Source organism: Pelmatolapia mariae, linkage group LG6, assembly GCF_036321145.2.
Source record: "Pelmatolapia mariae isolate MD_Pm_ZW linkage group LG6, Pm_UMD_F_2, whole genome shotgun sequence".
NCBI classification, from domain to species: Eukaryota; Metazoa; Chordata; class Actinopteri; order Cichliformes; family Cichlidae; genus Pelmatolapia; species Pelmatolapia mariae.
Window position 1 is genome coordinate 16,119,744 of NC_086232.1, and position 18,546 is coordinate 16,138,289.

At 40.3% G+C, this 18,546-nt stretch overlaps 1 protein-coding gene across 2 annotated transcripts in view; it reads right to left on the reverse strand.

Moving 5' to 3' along the window:
• Positions 1-18,546, reverse strand: part of tmem131l (transmembrane 131 like) — a 31,270-nt gene that overhangs the window by 6,031 nt on the left and 6,693 nt on the right. The window contains exons 4-25 of one of the 2 annotated variants that reach the window (XM_063475958.1): positions 12,903-12,974; positions 9,498-9,621; positions 9,268-9,384; positions 7,805-7,909; positions 6,491-6,565; positions 5,138-5,291; positions 4,420-4,478; positions 4,237-4,342; positions 4,050-4,152; positions 3,716-3,860; positions 3,366-3,536; positions 3,213-3,279; positions 3,009-3,099; positions 2,800-2,869; positions 2,552-2,661; positions 2,370-2,439; positions 2,139-2,266; positions 1,695-1,837; positions 1,411-1,597; positions 927-1,112; positions 665-814; positions 15-558 (exon numbers count right to left, since the gene is read on the reverse strand). In XM_063475958.1, the coding sequence (XP_063332028.1) occupies positions 15-558; positions 665-814; positions 927-1,112; positions 1,411-1,597; positions 1,695-1,837; positions 2,139-2,266; positions 2,370-2,439; positions 2,552-2,661; positions 2,800-2,869; positions 3,009-3,099; positions 3,213-3,279; positions 3,366-3,536; positions 3,716-3,860; positions 4,050-4,152; positions 4,237-4,342; positions 4,420-4,478; positions 5,138-5,291; positions 6,491-6,565; positions 7,805-7,909; positions 9,268-9,384; positions 9,498-9,621; positions 12,903-12,974 (2,977 nt within the window). Of the gene's footprint in view, positions 1-14; positions 559-664; positions 815-926; positions 1,113-1,410; positions 1,598-1,694; positions 1,838-2,138; positions 2,267-2,369; positions 2,440-2,551; positions 2,662-2,799; positions 2,870-3,008; positions 3,133-3,212; positions 3,280-3,365; positions 3,537-3,715; positions 3,861-4,049; positions 4,153-4,236; positions 4,343-4,419; positions 4,479-5,137; positions 5,292-6,490; positions 6,566-7,804; positions 7,910-9,267; positions 9,385-9,497; positions 9,622-12,902; positions 12,975-18,546 lie in introns of both variants that reach the window. The other variant, XM_063475957.1, reaches the window with a different exon arrangement.

Consider the following 18,546-nt stretch of genomic DNA (forward strand, 5'->3'; position numbering starts at 1 on the left):
AACTCCTCCTTTACCTCTACTTCAGAACTGTCCCTTTTCTCAGACTCCATCTTCTCTGCATAGTGCTCAGTGCAGCTCTTTTCTATGGGACTGCACACTAACAGGCCCGGTCTGGGTCCTGGCCCCAGTGTGACATTATCTGGGAAACCAGCAGGTATTTCCATGGGAAACATAACCGCTGCTGGCATTGTATCTTCTACGACTTCTTTAAAGTCTGGGGCTGTCATCTTCTCCATCTCATTGATGAAAGCTGGTTCGTTGTTGTTGTTGCAGACGTCGGTGTCGGGGGTGAGGGGAGGGTCTGGTCTCAGGTCTTCCAGCTCTTCATCCACTGTCACAGCACCAGCTGATGCTGTGGATGAGCTGGGTTTATATTTGGAGTAATAGAGTGAAACCTTGCATTTCTTCTGTTGTTGGGAGGGTGTGGTTGAGGAGCCTTTCTTTGAGGACTGAGGTCGAGGGGCGGGGCTGTTGGCTAAGGCTGGAGACCCGCGGCCTTTACCTTTGTCGGATGTGTGGCAGGTGTCCACGTAGGTCTTACAACTGCCTTTTGTTTTACTGCACAGACAGACATTTGACTATTTAGTGTTTTAACACCAAAAGGTTTCCCTGCTACGTTTACGATTGGTCTACATAAATAAATGAGGAAGAAAAATCTACATACTGTACTCCATTAGGTGTGATATTATTGACTGAGCCATTTTCCCGGGACAAGACAGAGTTGTGGTTGCTCCTGCTGCTCGGTGCAGAGAACTCATGCAGGATAAACTGTGCTTGATAAAAGGCCATCAGGCACACACCAAACAAAGAGAAACTGCAACAAAAACAGAGATCCGAAAAAATTTACAAGTTAATCAAAAACTAAACCCCAATCAATAAACATTCCCCGATGCATCCGCTTCTCCTCACAAATTACTGTTACTAACCATGTGAAGATGAGGGTGACCACCCAGAAAGTTTCCTCCCAGCTGGGGCCAGGAACCACCTGGGCACAGAGGGGCAACATGTGATGGGGAAGCGTCACGTTGAGGGTAAAAGGGAAAGAAGTGCCACGTGATGTCACAAGGGTGAGGTCCCGAATGACCCAGGATGAGGTGAAGTCTGGGGTAAACCTGAAGACGCCGACAGGTAGAGGCAGAGAGCGAGAAACAAACGGCAAAATGATTAAAAAGGAGCCAAAATGATGAGAATTTTAAAAAAGGAGAGGAAGGCATATTCAGGACATATTGTGCAAGAATATAAAAAAGGAAGAGAAATAGCAAAAAATAAATACATAACAAGAGAAGTAGGATATTGGGCAACTAATATATTGCGCAACCAGAAAAGTAAACCCCATTATGGTTTAAAATGAAACCCAAAAAGTTAAATGAGGGGACGTCATGAAGGAAAGGGGTCTGAAATTCCACTCACGCTACGGTGAGCTCAGAGGAGCTGTTGTGATCGAGGCTGAAGGAATGACACTGCAGCACCTCGAAGCCAAATCCCTGACACTTGTAACCATTTATATTCATTGACATGACCGTCAGGGGAAGCTCGCCGGCATTCTCCACCTTGAAGCTCTTTCTGATGGCAAAAAGGGGCTTATTGCTGCGCAGACCTGTAAGCGTCAGAAATAAGGCCCATTAGCCTGATTTTGATCGTACATTTAGCTTAAAATTTACATTAATATGACAGCTGATAAACTTCACTCTCACCATCACGACACTCCATTAGCGTTGATTGAGGAACATTAAAGCGTAAAGAGGCCCCAGGACCGGGCAGTTTTCCCCCGACTTTTAGCAGCTCTTTGGCCCCGTGGCCCTGCACCATCACCATGTCAAACACCGTCAGGTTGTTCCTGAAAAAAAAAGAAAGAAAAAAAAGATTAAAAACACACAAACTCAGACGTCGAAACTTAAAATAGGAAATCAAGAGACACTTAAATCATGCCACATTTAGTCTTCAGTGTTATAAACAGACAACTTACCGACTTTTTAAAAACTGGCTACAAAACATGTTCTACTACACTTTTGTACCAAACCGGGTACCACAAAAATGGCGGAAAACGGATTTGTGAAATGTCTACGAAACACAAAAAACTCAGCACATATGGACCGAGAAGACACAATCAAATCCATTACATTATTATCAATGAATACCTGATGATAAGAATGGTGGTGGTGGGTTTGTGTTCAGAGGGAGTAAAAACCACAGCAACCTCTCTGGACTCCCAGGGCTGCAGCAGCAGACGTAAGACTCCGGTTTTTTCTTCCATATTCTTACCCACCTGTACAGATGCACACAGGAGGGAAGAAACGGAAGGATTAGTCAAAGAAAGGAACATGAGACAGTGGCACAGCTTTATTTTGAGGAGTTTTTCCGAGGCTTACCTTGGAGGAAGAAGCCAACAGAGAGAACTCTGTTGTGCTGATGTTAACAGAGAGAGGGCTGATATTAAACCTGCCAATCCAAACAAAGAAAACACCTTCAGAAGTGGAGTAGAAGGAGGTGCTGCGGCATCAAAACTCAAAACAGCCGTGTACTAAACTGCAACAATAACTTGACAATGTACCATTTGGTTAGAAGGTCCAGAGCCTCCAGGGGAGCAGGGTACAGAGAGAGGACCCGAATCTCTACAGAAACCACTGAAGACGAAGGGTTCTTCAGCATGAACGTCTTAACCTGGAACAAAAAAAAAATTTTCCTTTATAAGACAAATGCTTGTTAAGAATAAATGTTTCCTAAATTTAAAAAAATATCTTAAAATGTACAACTAATAAAAAATAAATGCTGTATTTTCAGTAAACAAACATCACCCACCTTGCTCTCATTGACAGGAGTAGCACCAAAGTCCAGGAGAGACGATGCCTCCACTGGGAGTCTCGGCCACCTGACAAGACGAACATATTTACATGAATAATTATGCTAATGCTGACCGCTGATGGAATATAAAAGCACACAATGCAGGAGTGTGTGTTTCTGTGTGTGTGTGTGTGTGTGTGTGTGTGTGTGTTAAATTCAAGAATAACCTGCAAGGCAGCTTGTCTTTGTGGCTCTGCCATCGAGAGCAGAGTTCAGCAGCTAGTTTGCTGTCCACAGCCCAAGACGAGTGGGAAAAATCTGGAAGAAGAGAGCGTTGCCACTCTGAGCGACCTAATAAAACACACCAGAAAATAACTTGGATCATAACATCTTCCATCACAGGAAGGAAGAAAGAAAGAGAGAAGTTTTACCTGTTTCAGATAGTCTAAGAGGACAAGGACGTCCACACTCTCTTTCCGCCTCAAACACCACCTCTCCCTGATGGCAAACATACAACTTTTAATTTATACACAAATGCCCGACCCAAACACACTACCTACTCACCACTGAAAATGCTATTTTACCTTGGAAGGATTAGGATGGAAGTATAGTGGAACTTGCAGTGCTGTGCCCAGGCTGGTATTCAGCCTCAGGGTGGAGACCTGGTTAACAGGCAGGGCCCTGCTGAGCAGCTGGAGGGACAGGACGTGCCAGCAGCCCTGAGGAACTGTCAGTGGAGTGTTGAAGTTCATCACCTGACAGACAGGGGGCAGCAGAGATAATCTGTTAAATCTTCCACTTTGTTTAGAATCCATATGATGAATGAATAACTTGTTACAGGTCAAAATCTATGCACCATAACCTGGCGCAAATTTGATCATCGTGTGATAAAAACTGTGCCCTATCATCACATGTTGCAGTAGTGCATGCCTACCTTCATTACCCCCTGCAGCTTCTCTGAGAGGCTTGCATTCAACACAATGAGAGGCACAGGGAAGGGGTTGCTGAGCCACAAGTCCACCTGGTTAGCAGCTCTTTGTTTCATCTGGAACAGGCTGAACAAATCCCCAACAGGCCATCTGAAGAAAGAAATAAAAACATTAGTATAAAAATGACCCCAGAAGGAAAATATAGATGATATACATTGATATACTTGTCTGTGTTTATTAGTACCTTAAAAACACTTTTAAATGAACTATTTCTGGGGCTATGTTGTTTCAGATCAGATATACGTTTATTGTGATGATTACAAAATTCCTCCATGTTACCTGTGTGGAACATGTAGTCCAGGGAAGCTGTAGGCTGTCCTGTTTCCCATAATTTTCAAACTGATATGACTTATACATTTCTGGTCGAGGCCAGGCAACGAGCCTGATAGAAAATACAAATACAATTTCACTCAGAAGAATCGGTACGGGTTTAGAGCAAACTATTGCAACTTAAATAGGTAGTCACCTTTGCAGGCCAGTGTAGCCACTTCAGTGAAGTTTTTTGCTTCTGGTGTCAGAAGAACCTGATTAAAGTCCAAGCTAGCCTCTACTTTTGATAGCACCTGCATGTCCTGGAGACATAAAACAACGTTTTAGAGCTGCAATAATTCTACTCGCTGACTGTTGTACAACAAGGCAGAACTCTCACCTTTATATAGAGCTTCTTCCCTCCAGAATTTAACATATAAACTCTTATTTTTGATTCCCCTGTTGGAAGAAGCAAAGAGGAATGAGAATAATGTATACAAATGTGATTCATGTGTAATACAACAAAATGAGGATCACAGCTCAAACAAAGCGACATCAGAAACAGGCAAGTACAATAAAATACTTCAAAAAGCGGTTCTGAAAAACAACAATGGTTCAAACTAATCACAGGAACTGTACACTGATGCTGTGTACACAACTGTGGCCAAAATAATTTGAACCTTAGCCCCTGATTTGGTGCAAAAACCAGAGAAAGAAAACAAAATCAGGACTGATGTTATATTTCCCATGCCTCTCATTAGATGCTTCCTTCAAAACGGCAAAATAATCCAATTCTTGTAATTGTATCCCTTCTCTAGTTAAAACTAATACGTTTAGAAAAATGGAAGTGACTCCACAGGAAATATAGAAGCTCTGTTATGGCTAAATCTGTCAAAAAGTAAATATTATTTTGCTTTGATAGAGCTCCACCACACAAACATTCAATGATGTAATTCATGTGTAGGCTGAAATAAATAAATAAAATACCAGTGCATGTTTCTCTTTTCATACTGAAATACTGTTTTATGAACGACAGTCAGAGTCGAGTCGTGCAGCGTGGCACGCTTGTGGTGTGAATTGCCTTCAGGGCACGAATCAGAAAGGTCGCAGACACCCACCGAATGCATCCTGTTCAGCAGCAGGGGCCACCAGTAGGACCAAAATGTGCTCAATGACATAGGGTTTGAGCTTGTCCAGGTCAGCAGGCTGGTCACCACGTGCCGACAGATTAATCTGCAGACTGAGACGCTCCTCGCTTTGGAGGCAGGACCCCTGGGACAGAACAGGAAAAGCATACAGTCATGCACCAAACACAAGGACAAAATAAGGAGCACATGAACAATGACGAGTAATCTGAGAATTTAAAACAAAATCCAACAAGCGGGAACAGAGACTAAATACATACCCTGACTTAGCTGCCCACGTTTGCCTGTCTGTTAACTGCTACCACCCTCCCTGTTACTAACACCCTCTTAAAGTTGACAGATCAGTAGTGGGATAGTGCAAATCTCACTACAAACCAGGGATCGTCTCAGTGGGTGAATCACCACTTGACGAACTGCAGACAGATACTATGGCTTGGTGCCACTGGGGGATCAAGGCCTGCAAAAGCAAAACTAATCCCGTGAAACCAAGACTACTGCTAACTTTCTGTTGGGCTCATTTGATCTGTACGCAACTGCGACTCCGACCCAAAGCCCATTTTGTTCAAGTAGACTTGAAAAAGAACTGAGCAGCAGGTGTCGGTCCTGGATACGAGCCAAAAGTTACAGGCGGGGCACTCACGCCACAGCAAACGAGGAAGATTTCAGTTTGTATTAATATGACAGCGTAGTTGGGCTGTCTGCAGCAGTCTTCTCTCACTTCATGTGCACTTCTTCGATTATAAGGTCTCTTGAGAAAGCAATTAAAAGCCTGGCAAGAGATCTCCCTCTCCTCAGGGCTTCTGCAGAAAACAGAAGGCGCTCAGATGACGAGCCCGGCTGTCTGTTGGAAGTTTAAGACTGGCAGGCCTTCTGCTCAAGAGGAGTGAAGCTCAGCTCCGATTTTGCTAAGTAGGGGTGAACTAAAAATGGTGCAAGATCACACATCGTAAAAAAATCAAGTACGTGGCTAACTGCCTTTCTATTTATTTCTCCTTATTTCCACAAAGTTTGCCCTAAGCATCTTCTCATAGCATTGTGCTTTTCTTTTGATATTTTCAAATGCTTGCAGTAACTGCAAATCAAGAATATCTAGGATTTTAAAATCAACAACAGTGGTTGAGAGAAGAAGCTGAATTTTCAGGTGTGTTTAAAACCATTCTGAGCTGGAGTAATGTGCCAAGATCTTCCCACTGTCTTTAGAACCTCTAAATTCAGGGGTATAAAATCCAGGCACGCGAATCCCTGTACTTGTAAAACATGATTCTCCAGAGCAGCGTGTCAGCTGAAAAGGCTCGACAACTACTGAAACAGATGGAGACAAATTACCTGTGGACTGTTCCAACTCTTCGGTAAGCTGCACTCCAGGAGTAGACCCAGTATAGTGATGTTGGAGGCATCTTCCTGCAAGAGCAACAGCAATCGTCACAGGTTAAATAGCTTTTTTCATTTACTTGCTGTAAAAGCATTTGCATTGCAGTACTGTAATCCCAACAGGTGCACAACAGGATACAAAGTTTAGAGCAGCTTTCTTGAAGTTGCACTCTGATATTTTAAAGTACAACAATTTGGTGTATAAAGACCACACTTTTTCAAGGTAAATAAACAAACAATGACCAATCCACTTTGTTTACACTGATTTTAGAGCTGCTGATTTGGGAAAGGTGTGACAAAAGAACATCAAGTAAAAGTAAGCATACATGCATGTACCTAATTACAGATCTGAGCTGAACTTGAAGCAACAGAACAGAACAAAACTGAAAGTCCTGGCACTGAAGTGCTTAAGCAATTATGTGTAAAGTGGGAATGAGCTCAGATGGGGAAGTCACTGCAAAGTTGCAAGACAGAGTGAAAAACACTTTTTCAACCTCATATGCACATAACATGGAATAAGAACCTAAACGGCACTAAAAAGACTTAAACATCGGCTACAACATAAAGCATAACACCACAAAGAAAAAAAATGTTGCAAAAAATTGTAAAGTTGGTGCAAATGTTACAATTTGTGTGTGATAAGAAGAAAAAGAAATACACATATACATGAACACTGTGGGGGAGAGATAGAAAGAAAGAAAATCATGCATGTAGCTTTGGCAGCCGTTTGTGTGACTGAGTGAACACAAGTCTCTGCACTTCGCTCAGCTGACATTTTGCAACTGCCACCCCACTTCCTGTTGTGGAGGCGGACACGCCTTTCAGATGCCTCTTACACACACATACACACACACACACACACACACACACGCACACTTTCACTGCCTCAGCTTGTTTCAAAAACTATACAGAAGTTGTTCATTGGTTTTCGGTTTTGCGTCGCTGTGAAGCGTGTACGAATGAATGCTTCTGTGTGGCTAATTTGATTTCAAATCAACTGTCCGTTACATTGGAAGCAAACATTAACATTTTTAATTAAAAATGTTAAAAAAAACAAAAGCATTTTTTTCTATCAAGTTTTATGCTGACGGCAAACACATTCATAATTTAATAAGACCTAGCTCATGCCAGTGTGCATAACAAAGCTCCTGTTTGTATCTTTATCAACGTTGGCAGGAAAGTGGAAAATCAGCTGTTTCCAATGATGAGCTCTTATTCAATACTCTGTGTGTCCTCCACAGAAAAACACAAAGACATTCAAGAAAGTACCTGAGTTTGGGTCAGCTTAATGCTCTGGATGTGAGGGAATATTAGCAGACTATCCTTTCTTTGGACAGATTTTAACGATCCCTGGTCTTCTCCCACACCAAATACCTGAAAAACAAGCAGTTAACATTTATACATTTATACTAAGAAACATCGTCAGCAAGTACACAAACAAGTGTCATCAACACATACGAGTGTTTGGGATGATTTATTCCAGTCTGAATGCACACGGAAGAACTCAAAAACCATAAAGGCAAACTGACTGAATATAGCTCCACTATATGTTTAAACTATGAAGAAAATTATGCAAAACTATCAAGTGCAAACATTACTGTATTAAAGACAGTGGTATGTTATTGGCTCATGTTTACTTCGTTGTTGTGGCACTGTACTGATTGCAAACTTTAATTTCACATAGAAATTTTTAAGGTATCTTTTTTAAATCACAGGTGTGACCGCTTGATCCTGATTAGATCCTGAAATAAAGTCAAACTCTGATATTGCTGCTGTGATAATAATAGCAGCCTGTGAACACCCTTACTCCCAAAGCCACTCCTTAATAATAATCGAACCAGGAAACTGAGTTTTGTTGGTGATAAATAAATGCCAGAGGAGTTGCCAAGATGGCTGTCGAGTGTCGAGACTTGCCTATGACAACCGTCATTACACAGACTTAAGACTTTTGGATTTCTGTGGGCAGTCTCTGCATGCTTTGGTTTCAGTGTAGAGCGCAATTATGTCTGACATCCAACTTACAACTTAACTGATCCCGCTTCAAATACAGCAAGCATTGCAAGTGACACAATTTTCAGTTAAGCCGAGCCTTGAAAGGCAAACATCTCTGACAAAGCTAACCAAAGGCTACAGTATTTAAGCAAGCTGAGGTTAGATAAACCCTAAAGTGGTCTCACAACCAGACTTTATTTTTCTTCTCCTTGTAGCAATCTACTTTAACTCAAACTTGCAGAGTTGCAGTAAAAAGCAAAAACATTTTCAGTGAACTAATTAAAGCCTCAAATACACAAACAAAAAACTTATGAAACCAGCGTGCTTTCTACCTCGAGGTAACAGCGGAGCCCTGAATAAATAAACGCTTTCTCCTACCAGCATTATTTCTCTTTATTTCTTTAGCCTCAGCCATGCTTTGCAAATAATTTTTGAATTAAACATCATTTGCATGCTCAACTTTCTAATGGCACAAAGTTCAGCGTTTTGACTTGCGTATGAGCGTGTGCACGTGGGACGAAGCAAGCATGAAACCAGCAGTCTGGTCAGCTTCTATTTTGAATAACACTTTCTTAGAGAATAACAAAAGCTGACATGACCGAGACTGTTTGTAAGCTCATACAAGGACACATACTGCGATAAAACAATAGCATGCAAACAGTATCTAAATGCTTATCCCCTTATCTGGAGACACGAAGTGAGGGGAAAAAAAAAAAAAAAAAAACACGTCTGCAACTCACCTGGTATGAGAGCAGCCCATGGGCCGATGTGTTTATAAATAATGTGTTTTCTATATTGCCCTCCTCAGACGGGAGGAAAATTAGTTTAAAAGATGCCTTCCCCCTAGGAGGGATCACCTGGGTACAGAGAAAACATGAAGCAATAAGTTATTTGAACAAGATACACATTTTACTTCAAGTGCAATTATTTCTAAGCATCATTGCTTGTTAAGAATCTTCTACGGACTTACTCTTCTGTGAAAGGAAGGTATGTAAAAATGCCTGCTGGATGTAAACACTGACAGCAGTGTGACAGGAACTTCCTGACTGGGGTTGTGTATATATATGGTTTCAGCTCTTGGCAGCCCCAGCGGCCTGTAAAGACACACACGAGAACGTTAGGATTCCCCAGTGAGTTACAGGAGTGCCATGGCTAGCTGAATAAATGGAGGTACACATCATTATAGTTCACTACATACACATCTATAAGAATATTCAAACATCCCTGCATACCTTAGATCCCCCTGCTGCTCCTTGAGAAAGTGGGGTGTGCATGAACGTTTATTTAAAAATGCATAGTTTTGAGAGCATACCCTGGGAGATTCTTTACATGATGTTTAATTATGTAAACCACATTTCTCTGTCCCAATTAATAACAGGTTTAAAGCTATAATATGAAGCTGAGCAAGACCAGTGGAGCTGAGCAAAGACGGTCACACTCAAGCCTTTGCACTTATATGAAAGTTAATCCTTTGTCCACTGTTAAGTCTATGTTTACAAATTCTTCCATAATAATTTAGATAAGCCTCATAGTTCTGATCCTCTGCAGTAGATCAGTAGCATTTTGCATTCTGTCAATACAGGGAAGCTGTAAGAGGAAACTCAAACGATTTGCATGGAAAAGATGAGTAACATGTATGAGCTCTTTTATTGTATCCAAACAAGCTGCCACTGTGAGAATTAAAACCACATACATACACAAATAAGGAAGGCTATGAAAAGCTGTCTGTTATATCAAACAAACTCTCTCAGTCTGGCCACTTTTAATCTATTACAGTCACATGACGCTTCCTAGGGATTTGTGTTAGGTGAATACCTCCTACCCTGCCCTTCGCACAAGCACTTTAGGGCACTTCAGAGTTACACACATCTGTATAACACCTTCTGTCATGAAGGATGATAATGTTATTTTACCTGTGTATAACTGAAGTGGGACAACTTAAAAGCTGACAGTCTCACAGGTAAAGAGAGCTAGGTCCCATTACTAGGCAGATCAATACTCACATGACTTTTTCTTCTCATTTAAAAAAAGAATAAAAAAGAAAAAAAGGGGGGGGGGGGGCTTTTGAGAACATGTTTTACATAATGTTCAGCCTGTTGGACCAGCAAGCATTTGTTTAACATACATTACAATGTGATAATATGATAAGGACAAAAAGTTTCACAGTGCATCTCTTTCCTTCATTGGCTTCACTTGACAGCGCTTTTATTCTTTGATATGTGGTAGCAGAAATCATTGAGCAAACAGCACTTGACCCCACTCTGCTCTAAGTACTACTGTTTTTGTTTTTCCTCCACAGTCTTTCCATTTGATCAGAGCAGTGCAGCTGTGCATGTACAGATCAAGTTAAGAGCAGCTTAAACAGTTTGTAATATAACCCATTTGCACTGACAACATATAGTGGCGTAAAGTCATTCTCAGCAGAGAACAAAGTCACGCTCTCGTTTTGTGAACTGTAATCTGAGCCTTTCTATTAATTGTTTGGTAGCCGGTCCAACTGCATTTGAGCCCATCCCTTTAAAGCTGTTTGCAAAGTGCAGTCTCAGTGTAGTAGGCTTTACTGACATTTTGCCACTCGTTTTATCTTGTGTGTCTCTTCTGCTCAACATCACAGGTAGAACAAAGTATACGACTTCTTCCTTCTTTGCGGGGGAAGCTCAGGAACATAGGAGTCTTATTTTTACTGATTTAGAAGTGCAAGTTATGCACTGACATAAAGTGAATTGCTACACAAGACTTATTTTAAATTGTAAGAAGAGTAAGATATGAGCCTGTTGCTCAGCTCATACTTGTCTACACATCTGAATGGCAAATTGAATAAGTGGGGTATTTAAGTCGCTTTAGCCTCTGTACAGCTGCTGCTGCCACCTCTGCAAGCTCGTTTGAACTCCACCTCCAACCCAGCTCCTCCTTTCCATGCTGGGTTTGAAATAATCCACGTCATGTCTGCTGCTCTCTTCTGTATATGCATGAGTATGAATGCTCCTGTCTCACAACAAATGAATGCAGAGAGAAAAGCTATTTTACTCGCCTGTAGTTGTCCTGAGTGAAATGCACACAAACAGAGGCACCTCAGCTCTGAACAATTATGAAAAGGTTTCATTTAGAGATCTATATAAAGAACTACACAATATGGCATTACAGTATATAATTTGAGACAATTTTAAAAACGGGCTGGGAAAAAAAAAGACACTTTGCAGCAGAAAATCATGAAACTCTTCATATTACCAGACTCTTCATTTGAGACATTTTCCAAGCCTCAACTGAAGCATCTTTTGCTTCCTGTTTGTCAGTCAGAGTGACTTTACTTTCATTTTAGGCAAATGAACTGCATGTACAGCAGAATTTAAATCAAGCGAGACTTGTGGTCAAATTAAATCGTTTCTACTTTTTCTTCCAACAATCAGCCTGATCAAACATGTATGGATTACATGTAACGCCAAATTATCACCAAGAGGCACACAAATACTCTTGATATTGGCAAACATGATCTTCTTAACCACATCAAAATGTCATGCTCTATTAATATTGTTTGAAATGCCAAACTAGGTACTCCAGCATGCTTAAGATAAAACACAGTGCTTGGTGCGGTTTGCATCACTTGCAGTTCCCCTGCTCAAATGTACTTTGTTATTCTTATGAACATGTTCATTTTTGTTGTGTTTGGCCACATATATCAACCGATTTGAGTCAGTGTTACTGTTAGAACCACAACGTTATCCCACAACTCACGTATAAAAAGGAAACCACAAAATGGTGAGTGACTCCCCGTCTTATAGTACTATTTTAAAATTAATTGTAATTCCCAGAAGCAATTTCATTCTAGTGTCCAAATATGTATCTAATACTGGGATATCTTTTGCCTTCTGCATTCCAAATCTATGACATAAAATATGAACTAATAAAAGCTGCTTGTGACTGTTTACCTTTAAGCAGAAGCAATGGGGACTGCCGTGCAACCACAGTATTGTGCCTAATAGACTTTGTGTTTTGGGAGTATCAAGGCAAACAGTGAAGTTCTTAACCCCATCTGGCGGGGTTCAACCCTCTGCAGTGTGTCTGGATGCTGGAAAACCAAACTGACTGCCATACTTGGCTATTCTAACAATGAAGGGCCCTCAGTTTATGAAATGCTCCCTTCCATAGTATTCATCACAGTGACAGATGACACCACTGGCTTGCTTTAGCTCTACAATAAAATAACTCAGTTGGGTTTTCCACATCATTCATTTGAGATGGCAAAATCAAATCACATTTTTCCCCTTGTCTTATGCTGCTGACTATATAGTTAAAACTGTCATCCTTTTCAGTACAATATTAACAACAGCAATGCTTGGATAGAAATATTGAAGCAGAAAGTGAGAGCAGCACTTACTGGGTCCCAAACTCTAACACTGGAGGCTGAAAATGCAAAGCCTTCCCATTCTCCTGCATATACGAGGAGGAGCTGTTGATCAAAAGAAAAACAAGCAAAAACAAACTGTTACCATTTGTGCATTTGACTGAACACAGAAAAGTTGCAAAGCTCATAAACAATCGTTTAGGATCATCAAAAACTGTAGATCAAAGAAACAAAGACTGTATTTTAAATGAATAACTGTGAGCGTTTGTCAGATTTAGTGAAAAGTGAAAGATGTGATGAGTAAGCAATCAATACTTCTAAAAATACGTCTGCAGATGCAGCAGTCATTGTTGCTTCTGTAAAGTGCCAATACGGATGTATTTTTTTCTAAACAAAGACATTTATTGCACTCGCCCTCATTGACATTATTCATTTCATTTTTATTTATACCCCATAATATAAATATCTTTGACTATTTTCTTATTGACAATACTGAGCTTGAGTACCACCAAATTATTACATCTGAGTTTTGGAAAACAAGCATTTTTTTTTGTTGTCATTTGGTCACAAACTGTGTCTCACAAAACCTGGGCTCATGCTGAACTCTGAACATTAACATATCTAAAGACAAAGTCCATCCCTGACAGCAGAACGACCAAGTATTTATACACATAAAAACTGCGACTCTAAAGCTCTGCTATAAGGACCAAAGTTAAACACCAAAAAAGTAAGGAAGGGAGAGTGACACTGCTATTTTACAGCCATCTTATCAGTGAAGCCAACGCCCTCAAAACAATGGCAACAGTGCCCATGAGCAGTGAATTTCATGTCCACAAGATACATCGCACATGCTGAAAAACAAAACAGCATAGTTCAGATCATATACATCTTTAATTTACCTCAGTTTACTATACTTCTGTAGCTCTATCCTGAGCCAGGCAACATGTTTTCATTCTGATGTGCATTGTTTGCTCTCCAGACTAAATGACTGAGTCATTTCATCAACAGAAAAAAGCATCCAGCTTATATTAGTAAATATATGGAACCTAAATCTTTTATAGCCCCAAATAATGACTGTAACACCAACAAAATACACTGTCAAGTGTACGTACAGTAAACAATGCAGGAGAGTAATACTGAAAATGGTCAATTCATACAACAACTACTGTCCTTCAGCGATACTTCCTTATACGCACACACACCAACTGGGCAAGCTAGATTTTGTTAGAAATACACAAAAGGGGTGGCATCTTCTGCTGGCCATTGTAGCTGGAGAGAATATCTCACAAACTGCTGGTTATGTTAGTACCAGTTCTTCATATCAGTCACCGATGGCCATCTGCCACAATTACTTATAGTATTATGGGGTCTGCTATCACAGCACGCAAGCATGGGTGCAGGAGAGGAAGTGACTGAGCTGCTGGTGTGGCCACATTCTAAGTTTCACGACACAGCTAGAGGTGGAAGACGCTCACTTCTATATAAGGGCAACATATGTGCTAATACACAACAGACCAAATGAAAACCACTTTGTAAGCAGCGCAGAGCTGTGTTGTGTATCTGATGTCAGAAAATGGACCGTCACTAAAAACACCACAAGGATAACAAAGAATTTTTAAGACATACGCGTTTATTTTCTCTTTAAAAGTAACAAGTACTTTGACTGAGTCTGAGTCTGCTCTTTTTCTGATGTCAAGCCTCTTCTCACAGATCTGACTCAGTGTTAGCTCCGTTTCTTTTCAGAGTAATTTTTGTTTGTCCTTGACTGCTCTTTTTAAAGGTGAACAGATTAATAACTCTTAAAGCTTTTTTTTTTTAAGAAAAAAATGATGATGAAGCAACAGGTCTACTGGGACACCAAGATATCCACAAGGCATTTCTCTCTCCCGGAAATCATGGGATTTGGGATTTTAGGGGTTACTAACTGACTACTGAATACTTCTCCAAGTCCAAAATTAAGCAAAGTTCAGAATAATTGGCGCACAGTCAAAGCAAGACGACCCTGTGCAAAAATGATCACACACTGAAGATGGCCACAGTTTACAGGAAGGTCTGTACCTTTGGTTTTGGTGTTTGGTGAACAGTGTTTACTGCTGAGTGGAAAAATTACAAACTTAACAAGCTATGTTGTTGAAAAAAGCCATGATTGATTTTACACTCAGGTCCACTACACTATTATACACAGGTAGCTGAAGAGAAACAGGTGAAATAACCAATCTGCTCTTAAGGAACTGTTTATCTTTTCTCCTCTACCCTCTGGCCAATCAGTAGGTACAAAGAGAAGGATATGTAAACAACAACAGTTTATTTCAGACTAAACTAAACAACGCCCATTATTCATAACGGGTGTTGGAGTTTGCAAAAGGTCACAAATATAAATATAAAAGGCACCAACTCTGTCGAACACCATTTTCATTGGCAGATACAAACGCTGTGATCATACAAGTCATTTGACAGTAAAATGGAAAATCAGGAAATCTGATGCTGTACTTGTTAAAACAGAAGATGCAAAAACATCCCAAGTGTGAAAAAAATGCTCCCCCCAACTTGACTAAACCGGCAATGATGCAACTGTCAACCAGTGTGAATAAATAGATGGACATACAATTTCATAATTACCAGCAATGTTCTGCATGAATGTATTAAACGAGTAAACGGGAGGGAAAATAAAATTATTGGTTCTGCTGGGTCCAGTCCTCTTAAAAACCACATTCAGACCCCATAAAATTAGCTCTTTATGACTATCAACGTATCATCAGAGCACAGTAATTGTGATAACTGCAGAATTCAGATGCTACACCTTCTCTTGAAGGTGGTGTAGCAATATAGTGACACTTCTGAAAACGTTTCACAGAGAAACACGTGCAAATGAATGTCAAGTAAATACTGAGTTAAAGAAAGAATGAAGGCACAAATATAGCACAAAAAAACCCCCACAGATGAACTGGCTGTGGCTTGTTCAGAGGAACAATGCCTATTGCATTACATAATAAGGGCTTCCCTCTCACGTTCAGTATAGCTCTAATTGTTTATTAATTTGTAGCCTGCCAAACAGTATCATTTCAGTCTTAGAGTGGAAAAACAGTGTGTGGGTGAGTGTATGAGGGGTCAAATGTGAAAGGGAAATGAGGTTGTGTGCTTGTACAGAGGAGTCCCGTGCCATGGCTAGCATTGTTGTTTCAAGGTCAACAGTTTCACCACATAGCTATTCATATAATTAAAAGCACACTTCTCTACTGACTCGGAATAAAAGACCACCTGCAGAACAATGTTAACTTCTGCAAAAATTCTGAACAAATGTTAAAATGCAAAGTGAAACACACTCCTCTCTCTGTAGTGGTGAGTAGTGTCAGACTTCGTTCAGATCTTCAAAGGTTAGCTGGGGGCTTTTACCTTGTCATGTGCATTAGGAACTTGGAATTTGCTGTAAATTCAAAAGCAGCTGCCCATGAAGAAAAACCCAGCCTCTTAACAAGCACACCACTGAGCTGTAGTCTCAGGGTTCTGTCCACTGCCACAGTACAAAAATAACAAGTTATGTTTGGTGCTATTTGAGCTCTTGGATCTAACTCAAATAAAGTCAGTGTTAGCAGTGACCTGAGCCACGCTCCAGGGAAAGGGTTAGGACTAGACAAGGGTTTAGATCAACTTTATTCACAGACATGTGAAGTGACAATGACGTTAAATCCACATGCCACAGTATTAACAGTATACCTCTATAAAGCAGTATCATAAATGGTCCTGGTGGAGAATAAAGTAAAAAGGCCTAAAAAGAGAAGGATGTAGGACTAAGATATTTTGACGCACAAGAGCACAGACAGAGATATCATTAACCTCTGCAAATGCTGCCTGCTTTGCTATTTAGGCTGGGAGAGGGTGATGGCAGGCCTGGCAAGTGCCTGATAACCCAGGCACGAGAGGCCTCACAGCTCAGGAGGTCTTGAGGTCAACCAGAACTGCAAAGCCTCTTTTGCTTCTCACTTCTCAAGATTTAAAAATAGTCATATTCCCACACTGTTCACCAACTGCTGTCTACATGCAAATCACATTAACCTCGAGATGCTTGTCAATTTAAAACAGCTACAGATTTAGTCTTTCACGTTTATGAAAGCTGGCATTGGCTAAAAGCTATTTATTATAACAAAAAGTTTTAGTGATAATGTTTTTTAATAATCAACACTGACTGCATGATATAAAAATACATTTATTTTGATATTACTAAAATTAATTAAGTTGCCTGCTAAACTCCATATGTGGTCTATTCAGACACTTTCTATTTCAAATATTAAATGAATTTACTAAACTACTGCATGCTGATGCTGACGAGTGCACTGAAATGTCTCTGTGGTAAGGTAGCATCAAAATCAACCCAATATTAAAATGGTACAAAGAATTGAGAATTTCTTCAACCTGACAACCAATTACAAATGATTTGATCAAGTACCTTGCATATTCCACAAACATTTTTATGGTGTTTGGATCTTTCAAATAAATATGATGATTCCCATTTAGAAGCAATCTGTCATTCTGAAACAGGTAGGAAGACTATGTTTATATGACCAAAGTAGCTCTAGTATCTTTTAAATTTGTGTTCTATTGATATCCAAGCATATGCAGCATGCATGTATCTTTTCTTTCTTTGCAAACCCTTCCTTCTCTCCATTTTTTCTCCTTACTCCCAAACTCATACCAGGGACCTTGCTTTAGGTTCCAAGAAAACGAAAAATGCTTCTAGTTGTGCCAGTAAAATAATCACTTTGAGTAAAGACAGGAAGAAAACACCTTTCTGGGAACATTGGACTGCCATGTATCTGACTCTCTTTGCATGATTGCAAACCAAAGAATGTGCAGGACAGAGGCCAGATATGCTATGTCATAAACACATTAGCTCCACAAAGCAGCCTTAGAAGGTTTCTTTTTTTTGAGAGAGAAAAACAGAAAGTACTTTCTCAATTGATTCATTCAAACTAAACTGCTACAATGAGCTCACCATCCACAGTGAGTTTGACTAGATCGTCAGCTCCCAGCAAACAAAACCCATTCAGAGACCGTGACAGAGAAAACATGTACGCCTTTTTCAAAACATGCAGAAAACTCAAGAAATCAGGGATCATGAGACTTGGTTAGGAACACACTGATAAGCAGAACAAATAATGGAACAGTTATCAAAAAAAATCTTATCTTTAAGGCAGGAAACACTGCCTTAAAGATAATCAGTACAGTCTCAGAGATTGTACGGAACCAGCATAGGCACTAGAGATTTTACTGACATTTATTCTGCTCAACAATTATTTTTGGAAAGATAACCAAGAAGGCTAAGGCAAGAAAATATTTACAAGTGCAATTGAACAAGCCTCAAGATTGCTCCGTTTCTGAGCAGCCATCAACACCACCAGCCTGATAGTGAGCAACACTATGAACTGTTGAGATTCTGAAGAAAACGTCTATTTTTCCAACCAGTTTTATGCAGGAACAGAAACAGATGGGAAAGACAGACCTCCCCTCCTTTTTCTTTCAAGGAGTTCTAAAATTAGGCAGGAATTTGGTTCTGTGCCTCTGTAACGCACGCCCCCAAACTCTCTCCATCACACCCCCTCACTCACCAACATAAACAACACAGCCTGCATGCAGGCAAAGACTTTAAGCTAGTTACACTGAAACCACACTGCATCATTTG